At 53.9% G+C, this 20,522-nt stretch overlaps 2 protein-coding genes across 2 annotated transcripts in view; one reads left to right on the top strand and one right to left on the bottom strand.

The window, feature by feature from the left end:
• B4GALNT3 (beta-1,4-N-acetyl-galactosaminyltransferase 3) overlaps positions 1-12,119 on the top strand; it is a 129,358-nt gene extending 117,239 nt beyond the window's left edge. The window contains exons 12-20 of the mRNA XM_049783204.1: positions 1,307-1,407; positions 2,261-2,322; positions 3,640-4,432; positions 6,263-6,576; positions 7,511-7,664; positions 8,042-8,114; positions 8,734-8,887; positions 9,252-9,378; positions 11,858-12,119. Coding sequence (XP_049639161.1) covers positions 1,307-1,407; positions 2,261-2,322; positions 3,640-4,432; positions 6,263-6,576; positions 7,511-7,664; positions 8,042-8,114; positions 8,734-8,887; positions 9,252-9,378; positions 11,858-11,966 — 1,887 coding nt within the window. The 3' untranslated portion in view covers positions 11,967-12,119. The remainder of the gene's footprint in view (positions 1-1,306; positions 1,408-2,260; positions 2,323-3,639; positions 4,433-6,262; positions 6,577-7,510; positions 7,665-8,041; positions 8,115-8,733; positions 8,888-9,251; positions 9,379-11,857) is intronic.
• A 3,327-nt stretch (positions 12,120-15,446) lies between these two features.
• NINJ2 (ninjurin 2) lies at positions 15,447-16,106 on the bottom strand. The gene is made up of 2 exons (XM_049783239.1): positions 15,896-16,106; positions 15,447-15,618 (listed from the first exon to the last, which is right to left on the bottom strand). The coding sequence occupies exons 1-2, from the start codon at positions 16,047-16,049 to the stop codon at positions 15,452-15,454; spliced, it is 321 nt and encodes a 106-aa protein (XP_049639196.1). The 5' UTR covers positions 16,050-16,106; the 3' UTR covers positions 15,447-15,451.
• Between the last annotated feature and the right edge of the window lie 4,416 nt (positions 16,107-20,522).

A 20,522-nucleotide genomic window follows, 5' to 3' on the forward strand; every position in this document is an offset into this window, starting at 1 on the left:
GCCCACCCAGACACAGCCTAAGGCAGTGGGTGTTTCCTTAGGAAGCCCTCACACTCCAGCCTGGCCCAGGGACAAGGGGCAGTGCACTCCTGAGGCTCCCACTCCTGTCAGGCTCAGTTGGGCATCCCCAGTGTTTAGTACATGGGGCTAATCTAGTTTGTAGGGGAGTTTCATGATAGAGGGCCGATCACCTTGGAGGCAATACAGAATGGACCCCGTAGGCCCAGATCAAGGGGATTCCAGGAGGGTGGGGAGTGGGGGACGAGTGGTCAGGACGCCCCTTGCACCTCCACAGCAGCAGGCACCACTGTAAATCAGAAGACTGGGATGTTGGGCCCAGAGAGATAGCACAGTGGCGTTTGCCTTGCAAGCTGCCGATCCAGGACCAAAGGTGGTTGGGTCGAATCCCGGTGTCCCATATGGTCCCCCGTGCCTGCCAGGAGTAACCCCTGAGCATCACCGGGTGTGGCCCAAAAACCAAACCAAACCAAAACAAAACAAAAACAAAAAAGACTGGGATGTGGGAACATGCAGGATAGACCGTGTGGAAGGAGGACGTCTGGATGGAGATGGAAGGATTAGAAGGGGGAGGGATAAGAGAGAGGGACAGAGACAGAGAGATGGGGAGAGAGCAATGGGCTGGAGCACAGGCTTGGCATGCCGGGGGCCCAGGCTCCATCCCTAGCACTGCACGGCCCCCTGAGCACAGAAGTAGGAGCAATCCCTACATACCACCAGGTAAACCCTAGAACCAAAACAGAGAAGAAATGAGAAGAGGAAAGGACAATGAAAAGGAAAGGAAAGGAAAGATACTGAAGGAGGAAATGGAGCGCCAGAGAGATAGTGCAGAAGTAAGACATTTGCCTTGTATGTAGCTGATTCAGGATGGACAGTGGTTCAATCCCCAGCATCCTATATGGTCCTCTGAGCCTACCAGGAGTGAATTTTGAGAGCAGAGCCAGGAATAAGCCCTGAGCACTGCTGGGTGTGACCCCAAAGCCAAAGCCAAAACAAAACAAAAAGTGAAAAAAGGAGGGAATGGAGCAGGCTCAGCTGGGGGCAATGAGCTGAGGCAGGAGATGAGAAGCTGTGGCTGACTCTGCTACCACCCATAGGTCCTGGGCCAAGCTAAAAAGCTCTGATCTGCACACACCAGCCCTTCTTTCAGAGCCCACCACCTCATTCTCCCGGCCTAGGGCGGGTCTCCAGGGCCAATGTGGCCTCTGATCCCGGCCAGCCTTCCTCGGGGCTTGGTTGGCTGCTTCCCGAGACCATTCTGTTCTCCACCTGTTGTCTCGGCCTCCAGGTCCATCTGTCCTTCGTCTATCCCAATGACTACACCCGCCTGACGCACATGGAGACCCAGAACAAGTGTTTCTACCAGGAAAACGCCTACTACCATGACAGGTGAGCAGCGTCTGGCACTCTGAGCCAGAAGGAAGGGTCTGCTCTGCCTGGATTTTCTCTCTCTCACACTCTCCTATGCTTTTTTCTTTGGTTTTTGGGCCACACCAGGGGTTACTCCTGGCTGTCTGTTCAGAAATAGCTCCTGGAGGGCATGGGGACCATATGGGACGCCAAGATTCGAACCAACCACCTTAGGTCCTGGATTGGCTGCTTGCAAGGCAAACGCCGCTGTGCTATCTCTGTGGCCCCTCTCCTATGAATTCAAGTTCATTTACATGCTGACACATGTATCCACATTCGCCATCATACGCACAATCACTTTCACACATATATTCACAGACGTATTCGAACAGCACCACACACTCAGACAAACCCTTACACACCCCCACACACCTTTCAACACTCACACCCTAACGCTCGAGCACACTCGCCCATAGTCACACGCCGTCCATGTGCATTTGCTCTCATGCTCACCCGGCCTTCTCCTTCCACTCCCGGTCCTGGCTCTGGTCTTTTTTTTTTTGGTTTTTTTTTTTGGGGGGGGGCACACCCGGTGTTGCTCAGGGGTTACTCCTGGCTGTCTGCTCAGAAATAGCTCTTGGCAGGCACAGGGGACCATATGGGACACAGGGATTCGAACCAACCACCTTTGGTCCTGGATCAGCTGCTTGCAAGGCAAACGCCGCTGTGCTATCTCTCCGGACCCTGGCTCTGGTCTTCATGGCCTCAGGTCCTTGCAGGGATCCTGGTGATGGCTAGAGGCTTTTGCCTGTGGGATCCAGGGTGCCTGCTGACCTCCGACCTCCCTGCTGACCTCTGACATCCCTGCTGACCTCCGACCTCTTGCCTGCAGGTTCAGCTTTCAGGAATACATCAAGATTGACCAGCCTGAGAAGCAGGAGCCAGAGCAGCCAGGTACAGAGCGACCCTTTGCGGAGGGAACTTATCAGAAGGGGAACCCCAAACTGTGCTAGCCTGGGGTCCTGCCTCTAGAAGCTTAAACTCCAAACCAACCTTGCCCACACACCCCCAGAGCAGGGGCCTGCATTCTTTTTTTTTTCTTTCTGGTTTTTGAGTCGCACCTGGCAGCACTCAGGAGTTACTCTTGGCTCTACGCTCAGAAATCACTCCTGGCAGGCTCGGGGGACCATATGGGATGCTGGGATTCAAACCACTGTCCTTTTGCATGCAAGGCAAACGCCTTACTTCCATGCTATCTCTCCGGCCCCAGGGGCCTGTATTCTTGGCATCTCAAGGCACCTGGAGGAAAAATGACCTTTTATTTTTGGCCATACCCGGTGGTGCTCAGTGCTTACTCCTGGCTCTGTGCTCAGTGATCATTCCTGAGGACCAAATGCAGTGCTGGGAATCAAACCTAGCTTGGGAGCCAGAGTGATAGCACAGTGGGAGGGCATTTGCCCTGCATGCAGACAACCCAGGTTCAATCCCTGGTATCCCATATGGTCCCCTGAGCCAGCCAGGAGCAATTTCTGAGCACAGAGCCAGGAGTAACCCCTGAGCACTGCCGGTTGTGGCCCCCAAACCAACCAACCAACCAACCAAAAAACAAACTCCAGATCAGTCATATGCCAGGCAAATGCCTTCTCCACTGTACTGCTGCTCCAGCCCTGGAAAAGGGCTTTCTTGGGGGAGGGGGCACACCTGGCTGCGGTCAGGGGTAACTCCTGGCTCTGCTCTTAGAAATTACTCCTGGCAGGTTCTGAGAACCACATGGGATGCTGGGGGTCAAACCAGGTTGGCCCTGTACAAGGCCAATGCTCTACCTGCTGTACTGTCATCGGCACCTCCACCTTTGATCCCTCCCTCACAGCCGCACCTTCTTCTTCCCATTACGCAGATGGAGGAAGGGCAGTTAGTGAGTCACTCAGTCCAGACTCGGGAATTCCATTGTTTCCCAAAGTCCGTGTGTCATTGGTTCTCACAGGACCACTGGTGCATGTCTACACACCCTTATACACTCACTGCACGTCTTGTTGGAGAAAGGCTGACATGACAGATGGTTATTCACAGCAGGTTTATTTTGTCTATTTGGTTTTCGGACCACACCCAGCAGCACTCAGGGGTTACTCCTGGCTCTGCACTCAGAAATCTGTACTCCTGGCAGGCTCAGGGAACTATATGGGATATTGGGGATCAAACCTAGGTCAGCTGCATGCAAAGCAAATGCCCTGTTCTATGTCTCTATCTGCTATCTCTCTGGCCCCCTCACAGGTTTTGAAAGCATCCTTCTAGAACAATCCCAGTATGGAGACACAGCAGAGGAGACCCCAGCCTCCGAAGCCCAAAATTCCCAGATGCCAGAAGAAAAACAAGTGTCTCCCTCCACTCCCGGGCAGGATGTCACTGACTATCGCCTCCGAAGTCTGCGGAAACTTCTGGCTCAACCCCGGGACAGTCCATCACCTCCTTTTTCCAAGCACAATTCCACAACATCCTTCCTGGTGCAGACCAGCAAACCTCCAGGGCAGCAGACTGAGAAGCAGAGAATACTCAGCCCTGAGCCCAGCCCCAGTCCACCTCATGCTGGCCGGGGGTCCCCGGCACACCTGACAGGGAGGCAGCCTTCTAGGAAGATCCCCAGGCCCACTGGGCTGAACCCCAAGAAGATGCTGGAGCAGTCCCAGTGGCTGAGTCAAGTGGAGTCATACATCGCACAGCAGAGAAGGGGGGACAGGATGGAGCCTCCTGTCCCCGGGAGGGACTGGAATGGGGACGAAGAGGTGGTGGTGGCTGCAGGCCAGGAAGGACAAGAGGAAGGAGAGGAAGAGGGGGAGGAAGACGAAGAAGAGGAGGACGTGAGTGAGGTGTTTGAATATGTGCCCATGTTTGACCCGGTGGTGAACTGGGACCAGACCTTTAGTGCCCAGAACCTGGACCTGCAGGCCCTGCGCACCGACTGGATTGATTTGCACTGCAACACATCTGGCAACTTGCTGCTTCCGGAACAGGAAGCTCTGGAGGTCGCCCGGGTCTTCTTGAAGAAACTCAACCAGAAGAGCCGGGGGTAAGGTAAAGGGCTTTCCTGGGGCTGGGGCCGGGGTCTGGGGCAGGTTCCCGGCATGGACAATCAGATATTCCTGGTCCTTATTTCTCCCCATCAAGCAAGCTTCTGAGCTCCAGACATGTGGAGTGCTGGGAAGGTCTGGGAGACAGGGTCCCTTTATAGGGACCCAAATGAGGCTGGAAAAGATTACTGAGATGGGTGCTAGGGCCAAGATGCAGGCAAATTCTTTTGCTTTTCTTTTTCTTTTATTTGTTTGTTTGTTTTTTGGTTTGGGGTCACACCAGACTGCACTCGGGTTACTCCTGGCTCTGCACTCAGAAATCGCTCTTGGTGGGGCTGGAGAGATAGCATGGAGGTAAAGCGTTTGCCTTGCATGCAGAGGTATCCCATATGGTCCTCCGAGCCTGCCAGGAGCAAATTCTGAGCATATAGCCAGGAGTAACCCCTGAGCACTGCTAGGTGTGACCCAAAAACCAAAACAACAACAACAACAAAAAGAAAGAAATCACTCTTGGAACTTGTTTGTTTTATTTTATTTTACTTTGTTTTTTTTGGGTCACTCAGTGATGCTCAGAGGTTACTCCTGGCTATGCGCTCAGAAATTGCTCCTGGATTGGGGGACCATATGGGATGCCAGGGTTCAAACCCAGGTCCATCCTGGGACAGCCACATGCAAGGCAAATGCCCTACCACTGTGCTATCACTCTGGCCCCTACTTTTGTTTTTAAAACTTGATTGATTGATTGATTAATTGATTGGTGGGTTGTTGGGCCATACCCAGCAGTGCTTAGTGGTTACTCCTGGCTCTGCATTCAGAAATCACCCCTGGCAGGGTGGGGGACCATCTGGGTGCTGGGACTAGAACCGAGTCCCTCCCGGGTTGGCCCATATTCCACGACAAATGTTCCACGGCTGTGCTATCTCTATCTCTCCGGCCCTCCTACTTGTTTATTTTTGAGGAGTCCACATCCTGTAGTGCTCAGGGCTTACTCCTATCTCTGAATTCAGAAACCATTCCTGGTAATGCTCAGGGGTCCATGTGGCTTGCTGGGGATCACGCAAGGTTGGCTACATGCAAAAGAAGTGCCTGCTCCCTATACTCTCTCTCCAGTTCCAATGGGTGCTTTGTTTGTTTGTTTGTTTTTTAGGTCCCACCCAGCCTTGCTCAGGAGTTACTCCTGACTCTGTGCTCAGAAATAGCTCTGTGGCAGGCACAGAGGACCATATGGGATGCTGGGATTCGAACCACCATCTGTCCTGAATCAGCTGCTTGCAAAGCAAATGCCCTACCACTGTGCTATCTCTCCGGCCCCCTGGGTGCATTTTTAAGGAAGGAACGATAACACAATGAGTAGGGTATTTATCTTGTACACGGTTGACCTGGGTTCAATCCCTGGCATTGTGTATGGTCTCCTGATTACCATCAAGAATAATGCCCGAGTATAGAGCCAGGAGGAGCCCTGCGTATCACTTCGTGTGGCCCATAAGCTAATAAAAATAAAGATGAGGGGCTGGAGAGATAGCACAGCGGTAGAGTGTTTGCCTTGCATGCGGCCAACCCAGGACAGAACCTGGTTTGATTCCCGGCATCCCGTACGACTCCTGAGCCTGCCAGGAGCCATTTCTGAGTGCAGAGCCAGGAGTAACCCCTGAGTGCCACCAGGTGTGACCCCAAAACAAAACAAGACAAAAAGATGAAAACGATAAACCTTCTTAGTCAGTGTCAGAGCTAGAACCAGGAGTTCTAGACTAACTGGCCTTGCAGGTTGGCACTACGCCGTGCTCCCCACACTGTGGGAAGGAACCCCTCAAGCCTCCGCTCTGCTCTAGGAGGTACCAGCTCCAGCGAATCGTGAACGTGGAGAAGCATCAGGACCAGCTCCGAGGGGGCCGCTATCTCCTGGAGCTGGAACTGCTGGACCAAGGCCAGAGGGTGGTGCGGCTCTCCGAGTACGTGTACACGCGAGGCTGGCAGGGCTTCGAGTCCGCTGGCAGGGAAGAGGTGGAGGTCCGGAACCTGCAGGGCCTGGTGTGGGGCCCTCACCAGAGGCGCGTCCTGAATATCCGGAACACTGAGCCCAAGCTCTGCTGGCCACAAGGCTTCTTCTGGAACCACCGGGCCACAGTCCACTTCATTGTGCCTGGTAAGCCTCCAGTCCAGCTAGGCCCTGGGAGCAGAGGAGGGAGCCCATAAGAATCCTGAGAGTCTCTCGTCTTGGGTGGGCTCTCACAGGAAACCAGGAGAGGCCGTGGCGGGTGGAGAAACTAAGTCTCCTGGCGGTGGACGGGGGCTCAGTCTCCTGGAGGTGACAAGCAGCAGGAGGAAGTGCTTCCCTGGGCCGGGTGGGAGTCAGTTGGGTTGTTATTGTGGACATCATGGCTGACCTAAAGATGGGGGAGGAGGTCCCTAAGAGAGTAGTTTAGCTGGGTGTTGTGATGAGAAAGAGGAACTGGAGCCCTGAGAGAGCTCAGGGGTTCAGGCACTTGCCTTGCATGTGTCTGACCTGGTTCAATCCCTGGTAGCATGTAGGGTCTCTTAAGCACTGGGAGAGATCGCTGGGTATAGAGTAAGGAGTAAGCCCTGAGTACCACCAGTATGTGTCTCCCAAATAGTATAAAGTGAGAGAGAGAGAGAAAGAGAAGGCATGCCAGACTGAAGAAACAGAGAGGCATGACATAGAAGAGAGAGAGAGAGAGAGAGAGAGAGAGAGGGGGGGGGGGCATGGCATAGAATAGAATCACCCCTAGTGGGATGTACAGGAATGTGTTGATGCCAGATACTGGCATTGCCAGTATCAAAGAGTGAGTATGGCGCATGGGGAGATCTCCTGAGAACCCGGTGATGAACCCCAGCCCAAGGTCTCCCCACCTACAGGGAGGTAGTTGGGGGGACAGGAAGTGAAGTCTCCTTGAACTGGCGAGCCCCCCTCTGCTTTCTGTCTCTGCACTGTTGCTGTGATTCCGGTGCCCTGGATGCCGTGGTCAGAAGGGGCCCTGGACTGGTATATGCCCTGGGAATGAGACTCCCTCCAATCTTTGCTCTTCTCCTATTGCTCTCCCTGCTGCCTCGTGGGACAGTGAAGAGCCAGGCCCGGTGGGTACAGCAGTTCATCAGAGACATGGAAAAGCTCTTCCAGACCACTGGGGACCCGCACTTCAACGTCATCATCACCGACTACAGCAGCGAGGACATGGACGTCGAGGCTGCCCTGAAGAGGTCCAAGCTGCGGAGGTGAGAGGTGGCCTGGCCAGGGCACTGCCTGGACACCCCCTTCCTCGAGTTCCAGGCCTGGGGAGATGAGGATAGAGCCCAGGTCCCTCTCCCCACAACCCTACAGCCTTGCTGACTTGTGGCCTTTGGCCCTTTGCTCAGAACTCACTGTTTCTTATCCCACCCCAGGGGCACACACCCCTGCCCCCTCTACTACGCAAAGACACAAGTGTCTGCTACTCGAGTAGGGTAGGCCTCTAGTGGTCCAATACTCTAGTAGACAGGACTCTAGTTGTCAATCCTCTAGCAAAGCAGTACTCTGCTTGTCTAGTACTCTAGTATTCTAGCCTTACTCTAATACTCAAGCAACAGTACTCAGCCCTCTCCTCTCCCCACAGCTACCAGTACCTGAAACTAAGTGGAAACTTTGAGCGCTCGGCTGGACTTCAGGCTGGCATAGACCTGGTGAAGGTGATTAAGCTGTGTGGGCCCTTGTAGCTGCTGTAAAGGACGGTTTAGGGCAGCTGTTATGTGGGGCTCATAGTGTCCCCAGAGTCTGTAAAGAGTGGGGGAAAGGGACTGGGAAGACCATCCTGGGCCTGGAGTGTCTACTTTGCATTCAGGAACCCTGGGATGAGTCTCTAACACTACATGTTCCCCGAACACTTCTGGGAATTGCCCCGAAGTTCTTCTAGGTTGGCTCCCAAATAAACAAAGGTGGGGAAGGGGCCAGAATTCATTCTCTGACCCTAAGAACTGTGATAGGACAGGGGGTAAGGCACTTGTTTTGCATGCCACTGACCTCTGTTAAATCTTCTACACCATAGGCAAGCACTGCCAGGGATCACTCCTGCTTCGAGCTGGGAATAGCCCTTGAGCACTACCAGAAAATAAAAGCGAAGCCATAGCCAAAACCCCAACCTGGAAGTCCAGGCCCATTGCCCGGGATGGTGGGAATCTGCCCCAGAGTTTGTTCTGTGGAAAGTTCACGCCAGTCTTTCAAACTGGAGGGGCCGAGAGTGGTCCAGGAGAGTGGCCTGGGTGCCAGCCCCCATCTGCAGGGCCTGCTAACCCTTCGCTCTGTCCCCAGGACCCCCACAGCATCATCTTCCTGTGCGACCTGCACATCCACTTCCCAGCCGGGGTCATCGACACCATCCGCAAGCACTGTGTGGAGGGCAAGATGGCCTTTGCGCCTATGGTGATGAGGCTGCATTGCGGGGCCACCCCCAAATGGCCCGAGGGTGAGTCCTGTCTTTTTTGCTGGTCCCCCAGAAAGTGACTTTCTGGACTCTTTGCTTATATCTCTTGGATCCAGGAAGGATCAAAACAGGGCTGGGTCCTAAGCTCCAAGTGCTGAAAATAGCTGTGTCTACACTGGCGATGCTCCTTTCCTCCTGCCCATATGGACACTGCCCAAGAAGGCTCCTGCCAACCGTGCCCAGCACTCACTCCCCAGTTGCTTACTGCAGTGGCTGCCCACTGTGGACCCTGTCAGCCTCAGCCCCCACCCACTGTCTCTCAGGAAAGCCTCTAGGAATGCAGCCTGGGCATCTTCGTCTCTGCTCCCGGCTGGCCCCTCACTTGGACCTTCTTGTATGCCCACAGGCTACTGGGAGGTGAACGGCTTCGGACTGCTTGGCATCTACAAGTCGGACCTGGACCGGATTGGGGGCATGAACACCAAGGAGTTCCGGGACCGGTGGGGTGGGGAAGACTGGGAGCTGCTGGATAGGTAGGTCTCAGGTCAGACCATGAGCATGTCATGCCCTGTTTGCCAAGACTTCGGGGCCCCAAATGTGTCTGGGTTCAGAAAATGTGTGTCGAGGTTCATGGGACCAGAGACATAGCACAGTGGTAGTATTTGCCTTGCACGCTACCAACCTGGGTTCAATCCCAGTATCTCATATGGTCCCCTGAGCCTTCCAGGAGCGATTTCTGAGCACAGAGCCAGGATTGACCCTTGAGCACCGCCGAGTGTGGCCCAAAACTAAAACCAAAACAAAAGAAGAAGAGAACTTAATGAGCCCAAATCTCTCAGCTAGTGAAAGTCAGAAGTTAAAAACTGGGCCTGGGATTGGAGCTGAGGTTTGGGGTGGGGTAGTATGTTTGCCTTTCTGGCTGGGTCAGGCCCTGATTCTGCAGACCAGATCAGACCAGACCCACAAACTAGGGTCTGGTTTTGTTTTTCCCAAGAGGGAAGAAAGAGAATATAGTACTGAAAGAAAATGAGCTGGAACAATAGTACAGCAGATAGGGCGCATGCACGAGCCTTGCATGTGGGGTTCAATATGGTCCCCCAAGAACTCCCAGTGGTACAATTTCTGCGTGCAGAGCCAGAAGTAGCCTCTAAGCACCGCTGGGTGTCCTCCACCCCTCACCCCAAGAAAAGAGGCTATGCTGCAAAGGAGGGATTTGTTAGATGTCTCAACTCTCACAAAGCAGGAGCCAAAGGGACCCTCAAGGGGTAAATGCACCTCCATCGTGGGGCCTGGCTGGAAGAGATAAATCCCTGTTACATCTTTTTTTTTGTTTTGTTATCATTTTGGTTTGGGCTTTGGGGCCATCCCAAGATTACTTCTGGCAGGGCTCTGGTGCCAGAGTCAGAAGTGTAAGACAAGCACCTGGACTAGTTCTTAACCGTCCAGCCATGTCTGAGGATCACAAAACAAGCTGCCTGGGGGTGAATGCCCATTGGACACTCAGGAACTCCTCGGGCTGCACCCAAGACACAGGCACTCTGTTCATCTATCTGTCAGACTATTCTGAACATTTCCAGTTTTTTTTTTTTTTTAATTTTAAGAATCCAGCTTAGGGCCCGGAGAGATAGCACAGCGGTGTTTGCTTTGCAAGCAGTCGATCCAGGACCAAAGGTGGTTGGTTCGAATCCCGGTGTCCCATATGGTCCCCCGTGCCTGCCAGGAGCTATTTCTGAGCAGACAGCCAGGAGTAACCCTGAGCACCGCCAGGTGTGACCCAAAAACAACAACAACAACAACAACAACAAAAAGAATCCAGCTTAAATTTAGGCTGGCGAGATAATACAGTGAGTAGGCTGCCTGCCTTGCACATAGCCAACCCAGTATCCCAGGTGGCCCCCTGAGCTCACCAGGAATAAGCTCTGAGCACTGATGGGTTTGGCCAAAAACAAATGCATCTTTTCTTTGTTATTGTTGTGTTTTATGGTAGTGCCAAACCCAGGGCTTCATACATGCCAGCAAGTGTTTTTGCCAGTGAACCCCACCCCACCCCCAGGAATGGAGCTGAGCTGCATGTGTGTGTGTGTGTGTGTGTGTGTGTGTGTGTGTGTGTGTGTGTGTGTGTGAATGGAGCTGAGCTTCGGTGTGTGTTTTGTTTGGGGGCCATACCCGGTGATAGGGCTTATTTCTGGCTCTCAGCTCAGGAATCACTCCTGGGGCTTGGGGGACCATATAGAAGATACTAGAGATTAAAAAAAAATATAATATATATATCAGAGATTGAACCCGGGTCAGCCGCATGAAGGTAAGCACCCTACCCTCTGTACTATTACTTCTGCCCAAGTTGAGCTGCTTTGCTTCTTTGTTTTGTTTTGTTTATTTGTTTGGGACCCACACCCAGTGGTGCTCAAGGCTGACTCCTGGCTCTATGCTCAGGAATTACTCCTGCCAGTGCTCAGGGGACCATATGAGATGCTGGGGATTGAACCCAGTCTAGCTTCGTTTAAGGCAAGAGCCCTACCCTCTGTATTATCGGACCCAGGAACGCAGCCTTTTGTTTTACTTGTTGAAAAGAGAAATTCAATCAAAAAGATACAAGCCTATGTCATCCTCAGACCCCTCAAAACTGCTCTTTCTTCTTATTTTATGTTTACTTTTTTGGGGGGAGGGGGGCCCACAGTCACTGGTACATGGGACCTACTCCTGGTTCTACACTCAGGGATCATTCCTGGCAGGGCTCAGAGCAACATAAGGTCAGCATGCAAGGCAAACTCCTTCCCCTTGGGACCATTTGCTGCCATTTCTCCTCCTCAGCTGTGACAGTGAACATGAAGAAACAGGACCACCTGCTAGTGCAGACCCCACTCCCCACTGTCATCCTCTCCCCTCCCTGCCCCTCCTTCCAGTGTCCCTCTCTCGTGTAGTCTTCCCAGAGGATGAGCTCCTCTGTTTCGGGCCATGGTCCCCATCCAGGGCTGCCCACTTCTCACCTTCATCCTGGTCCTTCCCACTCAGGATCTTGCAGGCCGGCATGGAAGTGGAGCGCCTGTCCCTGCGGAACTTCTTCCACCACTTCCATTCTAAGCGAGGCATGTGGAACCGCCACCAGAGGAAGAGGTCATGATCCTGGGGTGCGCCCATTTCCACTGACCGCCTGCCTCCTGCAGCCACACCAGCCGTGGTTCCTGAGCCCCCACTTCCTGCTGGAGGAGCCCAGGAAAGGAGGACAGGAGCTGAGGGAAGGGGCCGGGTCCCAGAGGCCTCGGTGCTTTCCCAGTCTGCCACAGCTGCCCCCACCGGCCTGTGAGGGTGCAGCGTGGGACAGAGCCGGTGCTGTGTGTGGCAGAGACTTGAAGAGTGGACGCCACAGCCCACGAAGGGACCACGTGGTGAGGTGACCATAGGGGGACGCCGCCCTTACCCCCCAAAGGTGCCTTCCACCAGCCACCTGGCTGCCCATGGGGACCAGTGACTGGAGCCCGGAAGCTTCCATGGAACATGTCTGACTGGAGTTTTAACCGAAAACCAAAACTATCCCTGCTCCAACTCTGTACTGACAGAGGGTGGAGCGTGCTTTTGGGGGATCCTGCTTCTGTGCCCCAGGCCCACTCCTGTGGGGGCGTCTCCTTCCCTTGTAGTCGGTGTACCCCCAGTACTCCTGCGAAACCACCAGCACTGACCACCGACTCCGAGTAAACCCCCTGCAGGCGGCCTGGCCCCCCTACCCCGGCCTGAGTGTTCCTGGAAGGCAGCCAGGAGACCAGGAAAGGGGTGCAGGAACCTCACATGGCTTGTGGGCCTTGAACCCAAAGGAGAAGCCGGGGTGAGGTCCCTTTTCCCATCCTCTGCTCGGGCCTGGGGAAGAAGTAGAGCAGAGAGGAAAGGGGGGGGTCACCGCTTTGATAAGGGGGGCCCAGTGGGGAGAGGGAAGTGGGGGACGATTCCACTGAGGTATGCACCTGCCCCCTCCTCACACTTGCCCCCTGTGGCAGAGCCTCAGCCCCTGGACTTCGAGGAGGAAAGGTGGGGTGTGGGTGTGGTGGAGAGTAAGTTTGGAGATGCCAAGGGCATCTCCCTGAGGTACCGTCCCCAAGTGGAAGGGTGTGGACCTGGGGAAGCTGTTCAGGGAACAGCCTGTGTAACTCAGGCCCCCCTTTCTGTCAGCTGACGGTCACACACACACACACACACACACACACACACACACACACACACACACATCTTGCACTACTAACCCCAGGTGCCTTGGAGGCCAAGAATTTGCTGCTGCCGAGCTCTGAACATGCTCGAGGCCTGGCCTGGGCATCAGTGTGGGGCTGTGACCTGGGAATGGGCTTTCAAGGGTGCAGCAAGGACCCTGGACAGCCTCCATCCCGTTGATCAGAGTCCAGGGCTCCTCCCGGCGGGGGTCTTTGCCTTTTCCCGAAGTAGAAGTTGGGCACAGGAGGGAATCTGGTTCCTTCTGGAACCTGTAGCACCGGCCCCCACCTTGCAGTCCCTGCCCAGATGCCTCGGCCTTAGCAAAGGCAGGGAGGGCTGTGTTGCTTTCTGGTCAGCCTGCTTGGGGGCGCAGGTTGCTTTCTAGGCCCCCTTCTTCAGGTCGGCCTAGTCACCCCAGTTGGCCTCTGCCTGCCCAGGCACCCCAGCCCACCTCTGCTGCTTCTCCCACAGTCTCATCTCTCCTACCATCCCCAGCCCCCTTCCAGTGCCTTGTGTTTGATATTGTTACCTCCACACCATCTGCCTTAAGGGGGAGCCCCTGATGAGTCTCCCCACAACCCTGTGTAGGGACTTTCTGGAGGTGGGGAACGAGTGGGTTAAATTATAGATCTTCTTAGAAAACAGATCGGCTCCGTGTCTTGTTGTGCAAGGAGGGCAAGGCGTGGGCCGAGTGGTTCATCCCAGGGGTGCGGCCTCTGAGGGGCATGCCAAGGACCCCTCATCTCTTCTTGAAGGATGAGGGGATACCGCTCAGGCCTTTGTTGCTGGGCAGAGGAATGATTCCTAGTGGTTCCAGCTGAGAAAGTTTGAGGGCCTCCTGGAGGGAGCTGGTAAGAGTCAGGCCAGAACGGTTGGGTGAAGCCAGAGAGATAGCACAGCGGTAGGGCGTTTGCCTTGCACAAGGCTGACCCAGGACGGACAGGTTTGATCCCCAGTGTCCCATATGATCCCCAGAGCCTGAAAAGAGCAATTTCTGAGCACAGAGCCAGGAGCAATCCGAGCGCCACTGGGTGTGGCCCCAAAACAAACAAAACAGACTCTGCTGGGAATGACATTCCCCCACCCCATCCCAACCACCCAGCACTGCTGGATGTGGCTCCAACCAGGAATAATAAAATCACAGACTGAGTCATTTTCCCCCCTGGGGCTTCCCTCTTGGTACTTTCTTGGTGCAAGTGTCCTTTCCTTGTTCTAGCTGACATTGGACAAGAGTAGTGTTAGCTTGTCTCCTGTGTGCCTGTGGTAGCTGCTCGTCTGGAAGCAAACCCAAATTTATACAAAAGTCTGGAAAAGGACCTACTAGATGCGGACATACACCATCACGGGGGCGACTCTGCTGTTGATGGAGCAGAAGGGAATTAGCCCCAGACATGTGGGGCCCAGTGTGATTGCCCCCTAGCAGGACCCCGAGGTGAGGGAGGAACTTAAAGCCATTTCTCTCCAGGTTTGGAGTTTTCTGATTTCGGGGGTCTTTCTAGAATACCAGCATGGTGGGACCAGCACGATGCCTGAACCCCCACAAATGAAGATGCATAGATAGATGTGCAGAGACCTTTATGGGGAGATCCCATTTCCCAGGGGGGAGGAGGGCAGGCCCAGCACATGAGGAGAGGATGGACAGCATGCCAGTGGCCCCGCTGTCCGAGTTCCTCAACCTTGGCCCAGTGGGCTTTGCTGGACCTGGCACCTTCATCTCTCACTCAGGCTGGAGGGAGCCAGGACAGAGAGACAAAGGCCGGGACAGCCTGTGTGCGAGGCAGGTCAAGGAGGAAAGAAGCAGGAGCAGATCCAGGTTCGGGACCTGTAAGGAGGCAGAAGAGGCTGTGAGGAGGGCGGGCTGGCCCCAGTCCAGGCTTGGAGCCTACGCCCTGTCCCCGACTGTCCCTGGCCGTCCTGCCCTGCTAGCCAGCACAGCTGGGCCCAAAGAGTCTCTGTTGCCAGCAAACTTCCCAGGGACTTGGTTGACGCTGCTGCTCCACAGACCATGGACAGGAGCAGGGAATGTAGAGAACTGACACACTCCCACCTTCCCCTAGTTCGAGGCCCAGAGCCAGCCACTCCCAATATGGTCTCCTGTTCGTGGGAGCTGCAGACACCCTCGTCTGAGCACTGACGGGAGCTCCAGGAGCTGCTAGGTTTGAGGAGGGGAGTGTTGGTTGGAGACACCCTCACCCCACTTTTACAGCCTCACTTTTACATGTGACAAGGACCCCAGGATCCCTCTCAGCCCAGAGCCCCTCCTAGCCAGGAAGGACCTCTCACCTCTGACCTCTGCCACCTGTCAATACCTTCCCACCTCTCACTTCCTCCCTGTCCACTTTTCTCCTCCCCCTTGGAATCTTGCCCCTCTCACTTCCCATCTCACCTGCCAAGGTCCCAACTGGAGGTTCAGAGAGGATTCCTCGAGGTCCTGGCCGCCGGGTGCCCCGTCTTATGTGCCCCGAAGGCCGTGATGAAGACATTGATGACGACCGTGATGAAGACCAAGGTGGTGGCGGCGTTATTGAGCCTGTTGAGCCGCCACTGTTTCTCCACCTCATTGAGGTTGAGCCGAGCTGGGGAGAGGGGCACGGAGGAAGGGTGAGAGGGCCCACAGCCCACCATATGCACCACAGCACCCCATTTGGGGAAAGTCCCCCAGGTAAGGGAGGCTGGAGGCCTTCCTTTGCTGGACAAGGGCCATCCCCATGGCACTGAGCTCCAAAGGCTCCAAAGGGCTCTGCCTTTTTCAGCTGTGGGAAATGGGGTGCAGGGGGCTGGCTCTGGCAGCCATGAAGTTGTGCCCATGGCCTGGGCCCATGCTCGTGGGGGGTCCAGGTGGGGGTTTCTCACCGATCACCACGAGGAGGATTCCAATGACCACCTGCAGGAGCAGGGAGATGCTGAGCAGGGCGACGAGGGTCGTGTAATAGGAGGCGGACGGGCCCAGCTCCAGCACCGCCTTCAGCCGTGTGGCATTCGACAGGAACAGGGCCACGTCCAGCATGCTCTCGGCCACGCTCTTCTTGGTGGCATAGTGGTTCAGGTTGACAGGCGGGAGGAGCTGCTGGGTGGGGTTCCCAGGCTGGAAGACAGGGAGCCTCAGCTTATCAGGGGGTTCTGGAGGGGGGATCCCTGGGCTGCTCTTGGGTTTCTCCAGTAACTGTACAGTGTTGTAGGCCCAACCAGACCTTGTGTTGAGCTCATACCCGGCTGGCTGAGCTCCCTCTATGGTTTCTGCTTTGTTATTTTCCCCTAAGATTTGGTCCACATACACCCCAACTCGGTGTTTTTGGGGGTCCTTCCTAGGAACACCAGGAATTGGGGGAACCAGGCAGTGACCCCAGAGCTCCTTGATTGCTGCTCAAAACAGACCACTAGAAGTTTGAGTTTATTGCTTTGTCCGCTGCTGAAACGCAAACTTTCAAAGATGTTATATCCTTTGACGTTTGAACTTGGCCAAGTCAGTCGGACTCTCATCCCTGCCTACCTTTCTGCTTTTTGGTCTAGCAAAAATAAAGGAGAATTGGGCTAGAAAATCTTCCAGGACCTTTGAACTAATAGGGCAGTTATCATATCTATTTCATGGCAGGATGGGAGGAAGGTTTTTTGGCTGCCTTGATTCAGTCGCTGTGACCTGGGGAAGATCTCTGCTTCCTTTTTCTCTGGGAGGAAGGCTCAGAGAACAGCCCAGGTGATTTGAGACTCTAGCAGAGCAGGGAAATGTCCTTCATCCCCCAGAAGGAGGTGGGTATGTGGCTCAGTGAGAGGGATCTGGCCTGCACCAGGAGCCCACTGGAGCCCAGGTCTGGAGCCCAGCCATACTTGGGTACTGGCTGTGGAAATGCAGCCATCAGAACACTCCCCTGCAGTGCACATTTCTGTGTCACATGTTGTGAACTCATGAAAAACTCTCAAATACTGGTTTCAAGATCATTGGAGATACAGAGATAAGACAGGGGCTAAGAGGCTAGCTTGGCATGCCGTCCACCCATGTTTCATCCCCAGCATCAATTATGGTGTTCTGAGCACTGTCAGGAGTCACTTTTGAACACAAAGAGCCTGAGCACTACTGGGTATATGACCCCACAATAAGCCTAACTAGCTTTGACCCCCAACACCACATGTGGTACCCGAGCCTCACCAGCAGTGATCCTTAGTACAGAGCCAGTAAGTCTTAGTGTTGCCTTAGCATATGCTCCCTCCCATACAAATAAAGTCTTTTGGGGGCCAGGGAGTGAACTCAGTGGGTTAGAGCACATTCTTTACCTATTGGAGGGCCCAGGTTTTTTTTTCCCTATTAGCACAGTTTTCTGAACATTGCCAAGAGCAATCCCTAACACTGCCAGGTATGGGAAAAAAATAAACTGATTTAAAATATTTCATTTGGGACTCAGATTGTGTTGGTCCATGAAGCCTCATCCCCCACCCTTTCTCCCTAGGTAACTTGACCTTACCTGCAAGACCCCACCCATTCCTGGGAGGGGTCTTGGAAAAGGTAGATAAGGTATGGACCAGAGGGGATTAGGTCTGTTGGCTGGCTCTCGAGAGCTTCTGGTCTTTGGCCAGCATGGAGGTGAAAGGGAAGATGGCTGAAAGGAGTTAAGAGGCAGGGCTAGCTAAGAATGGCTGTGCTTGAAAGGTTATGATAGAGGCCACACATGTGGTGGACAGGGATGAATAAAGCTGATGCTTCCTGATGCCTGTCTCTGGATGAGTCTGATTCCGCCGTTCACCTAAACCTGGGACCCGCCAGTTGAATGGGGGTTGCGGAGCCACGTGACCTGGGGTGGCAGAGAAATCCACCTCCATCCCTCTCCATCCAGATCCATCGTTAATTATTTAATGCAACAGGTCCGTACATTTGATTTTGAAATATAAAAGAATGCTTTTACCCTTAGGAATCTCAGTGCACAGATCTGAGGCACAGATCTGGTGTAGACTGGTTGCTACAGGCAATCTACAGACACTCCAGAGGACTTTGGTTCATTTCATGGATATTCATTTAGAGGTCATGCTTAGGAAATATTGGCCTAGAAGGACCCAGAAATGGGAAGATCCACTAGAAAGTAATTTAGGATTTGGGTAGTGATACTCTGTTGAACCAGAGTGGTGGTGAGAAAGGCAAGGGAGAGCAGACGCTAAAAGACATTGCAATCTGGAATGGGGAAGTGAATTCAACACATACACCCAGGAGCATATCTATTGAGTACGTAGGTGGATGAATGAATGGACATATACAGATGAAGAGATGGATGGACAAATGGATGGATGGACAGGTAGGTGGGTGGGTGAACAGATGGATGGACATATCAGTGGATGGATGGGTGAATGAATGAACACATGAATGGATGGACAGACAGGTGGAGAGGTAGATGGAAATATAAATGGAATAATGGACGGTGGATGGGTGAGTGGATGGATGTATAGGTGGGTGGGGAGATGGATGGGTGGGTGGGTGGATGGATGCATGGGTGGGTGAATGGATGAATGGACAGATGGATAAATCAGTGAATAGATGAGTGGATGAACAGATGAATGAATGGATAGACAGGTGAATAGGTAGAGAGTTGGATGATGGATGACCAATGGATGCGTGATTGGGTGGATGGATGGATGGGTGGATAGACGGGTGGGTATGGGATGGATGCATGGGTGGGTGGATGGATAGATCAGTGTATGGACAGATGAATAGGTGAACAGACAAGTGGATGGGTAGATGGAAAGATGGATAGATGGATGGATGATGGTTGGGTGGATGGATGAGATAGATAGATAGATAAACAATGTCTTAGCAGTGGTTGGCAACCTGTGAGCCACATGTGGCTCTTTCCACTTTTTTTTTTTTTTTTTTTTTTTGTGGTTTTTGGGTCACACCCAGCAGTGCTCAGGGGTTACTCCTGGCTCCATGCTCAGAAATTGCTCCTGGCAGGCACGGGGGACCATATGGGACGCCGGGATTTGAACCAATGACCTTCTGCATGAAAGGCAAACGCCTTACCTCCATGCTATCTCTCCGGCCCCTCTTTCCACTTCTAATTTGGCTCTTCTGTGTGCCGGGCGGCCGCTCCAGGAGTCAGGACTCTGCTCCTAGCTTCTGTCAGTGCGCGCCCTGTGTGGCTCTCAAAATAAATTTCAATCGTGGTTTTGGCGAGATTTGGCTCAGTTGAAAAAAAAGGTTGCTGACCACTGTAGTGGGTTCTGGGGTCTGGGTGCTTCTTTTGGTTGCTGAACTTGTGCGGGCCAGAGAGTCCACTCGGTTAAGGCAATGGGTGCCAACGCTAATGCCCTACGAAGTCCTTAAGGTTACCACTATGATCCTCATCTAGGTGAGAGTATGGAGCTGCCTGTCCTGTCCACCAGAGTGCTTTGTCACAGACACACTGTGACCCACGTTTCTTGTCTCTTCATTCTCCCCCTTGGCAGAGCCTTTGCCTCCCATCGTGGCCTACTCTCTGGCCTGATAGCAAAGACAAGCTTTGTAGTTTTTTACTCCTTCCAAACCCAACTGTGAGTTCAGACAAACTGAAGTTAACAATGAGGAAAAGACTCTTCCAGGTATATATCTATCTCTGAGAGTTTGCATTTGAACAGCGGAAAAGCAATAAACTCAAGCTTCGAGTGGTATTTTCAAGCATTAATAAATAACTTGGCATGGGGCTGGTGGGGCGGAGCCAGGGTGCAGAGAGATGGGTGGTAGGGTGAGAACAGGGTGCTAGTAAGCTGGCCCCAGATTTTTCCAAACCTCGAGAAACAAAATGCTATTCTGGTCAGTCGACTTGGGAATCCATGTCTGTTGGGCAGAGGAGGGCTCAGGCTCCCGGCTCTGCCCCAAGCATCTAGGACCCGCTCTGATGGGCCCGAGCCAGCCCTGGGCCCCACTGCAACCAAGGCCGCAGCATCACCAGGCGAGTCCATTGGGCGTGGAGGGACGCCGGCAGCGCCAGCCGCAGTTCTCCCGAATGGCCACACGGTGGCGCGCGCACCCAAGGACTCTGCCGGCTCCCGGGACCGCGCGGGCGAATCCCCCGACGGGCCAGCGGTGAAGCGGGGCCGCGCTGGACTCGCCAAAGGTCCTTCCAGAACCATCCAGCAGCATCCGGCCGGGAAGGGGCTTCCTCACGACCCAGCAGCTCGGGTGCTGCGCTGCAAGAAAGGGGGCGTCCGTTCCCCCCAACACCACGAGGACATCTTACGAAGGGGCTTGTGGGTCCTTCTGGGTTTTCAGGATCTTTTCTGAGTCCTAGGTTTTCTGGGTCCTTCTGGGTTTTCTGGTTTCTTCTGGGACCTTCTGGGTTTTCAGGGTCCTTCTGGATCCTTCTGGTTCTTCTGGGTTTTCAGGGTTCTTCTGGATCCTTCTGGTTCTTCTGGGTTTTCAGGGTTCTTCTGGATCCTTCTGGTTCTTCTGGGTTTTCTGGGTCCTTCTGCGTCCTTCTAGGTGTTCTGGGCCCTTCTGGGTTTTCTGGATTCTTCTGGATCC

Source organism: Suncus etruscus, chromosome 11 (assembly GCF_024139225.1).
Source record: "Suncus etruscus isolate mSunEtr1 chromosome 11, mSunEtr1.pri.cur, whole genome shotgun sequence".
In the NCBI taxonomy this organism is placed as follows: domain Eukaryota; kingdom Metazoa; phylum Chordata; class Mammalia; order Eulipotyphla; family Soricidae; genus Suncus; species Suncus etruscus.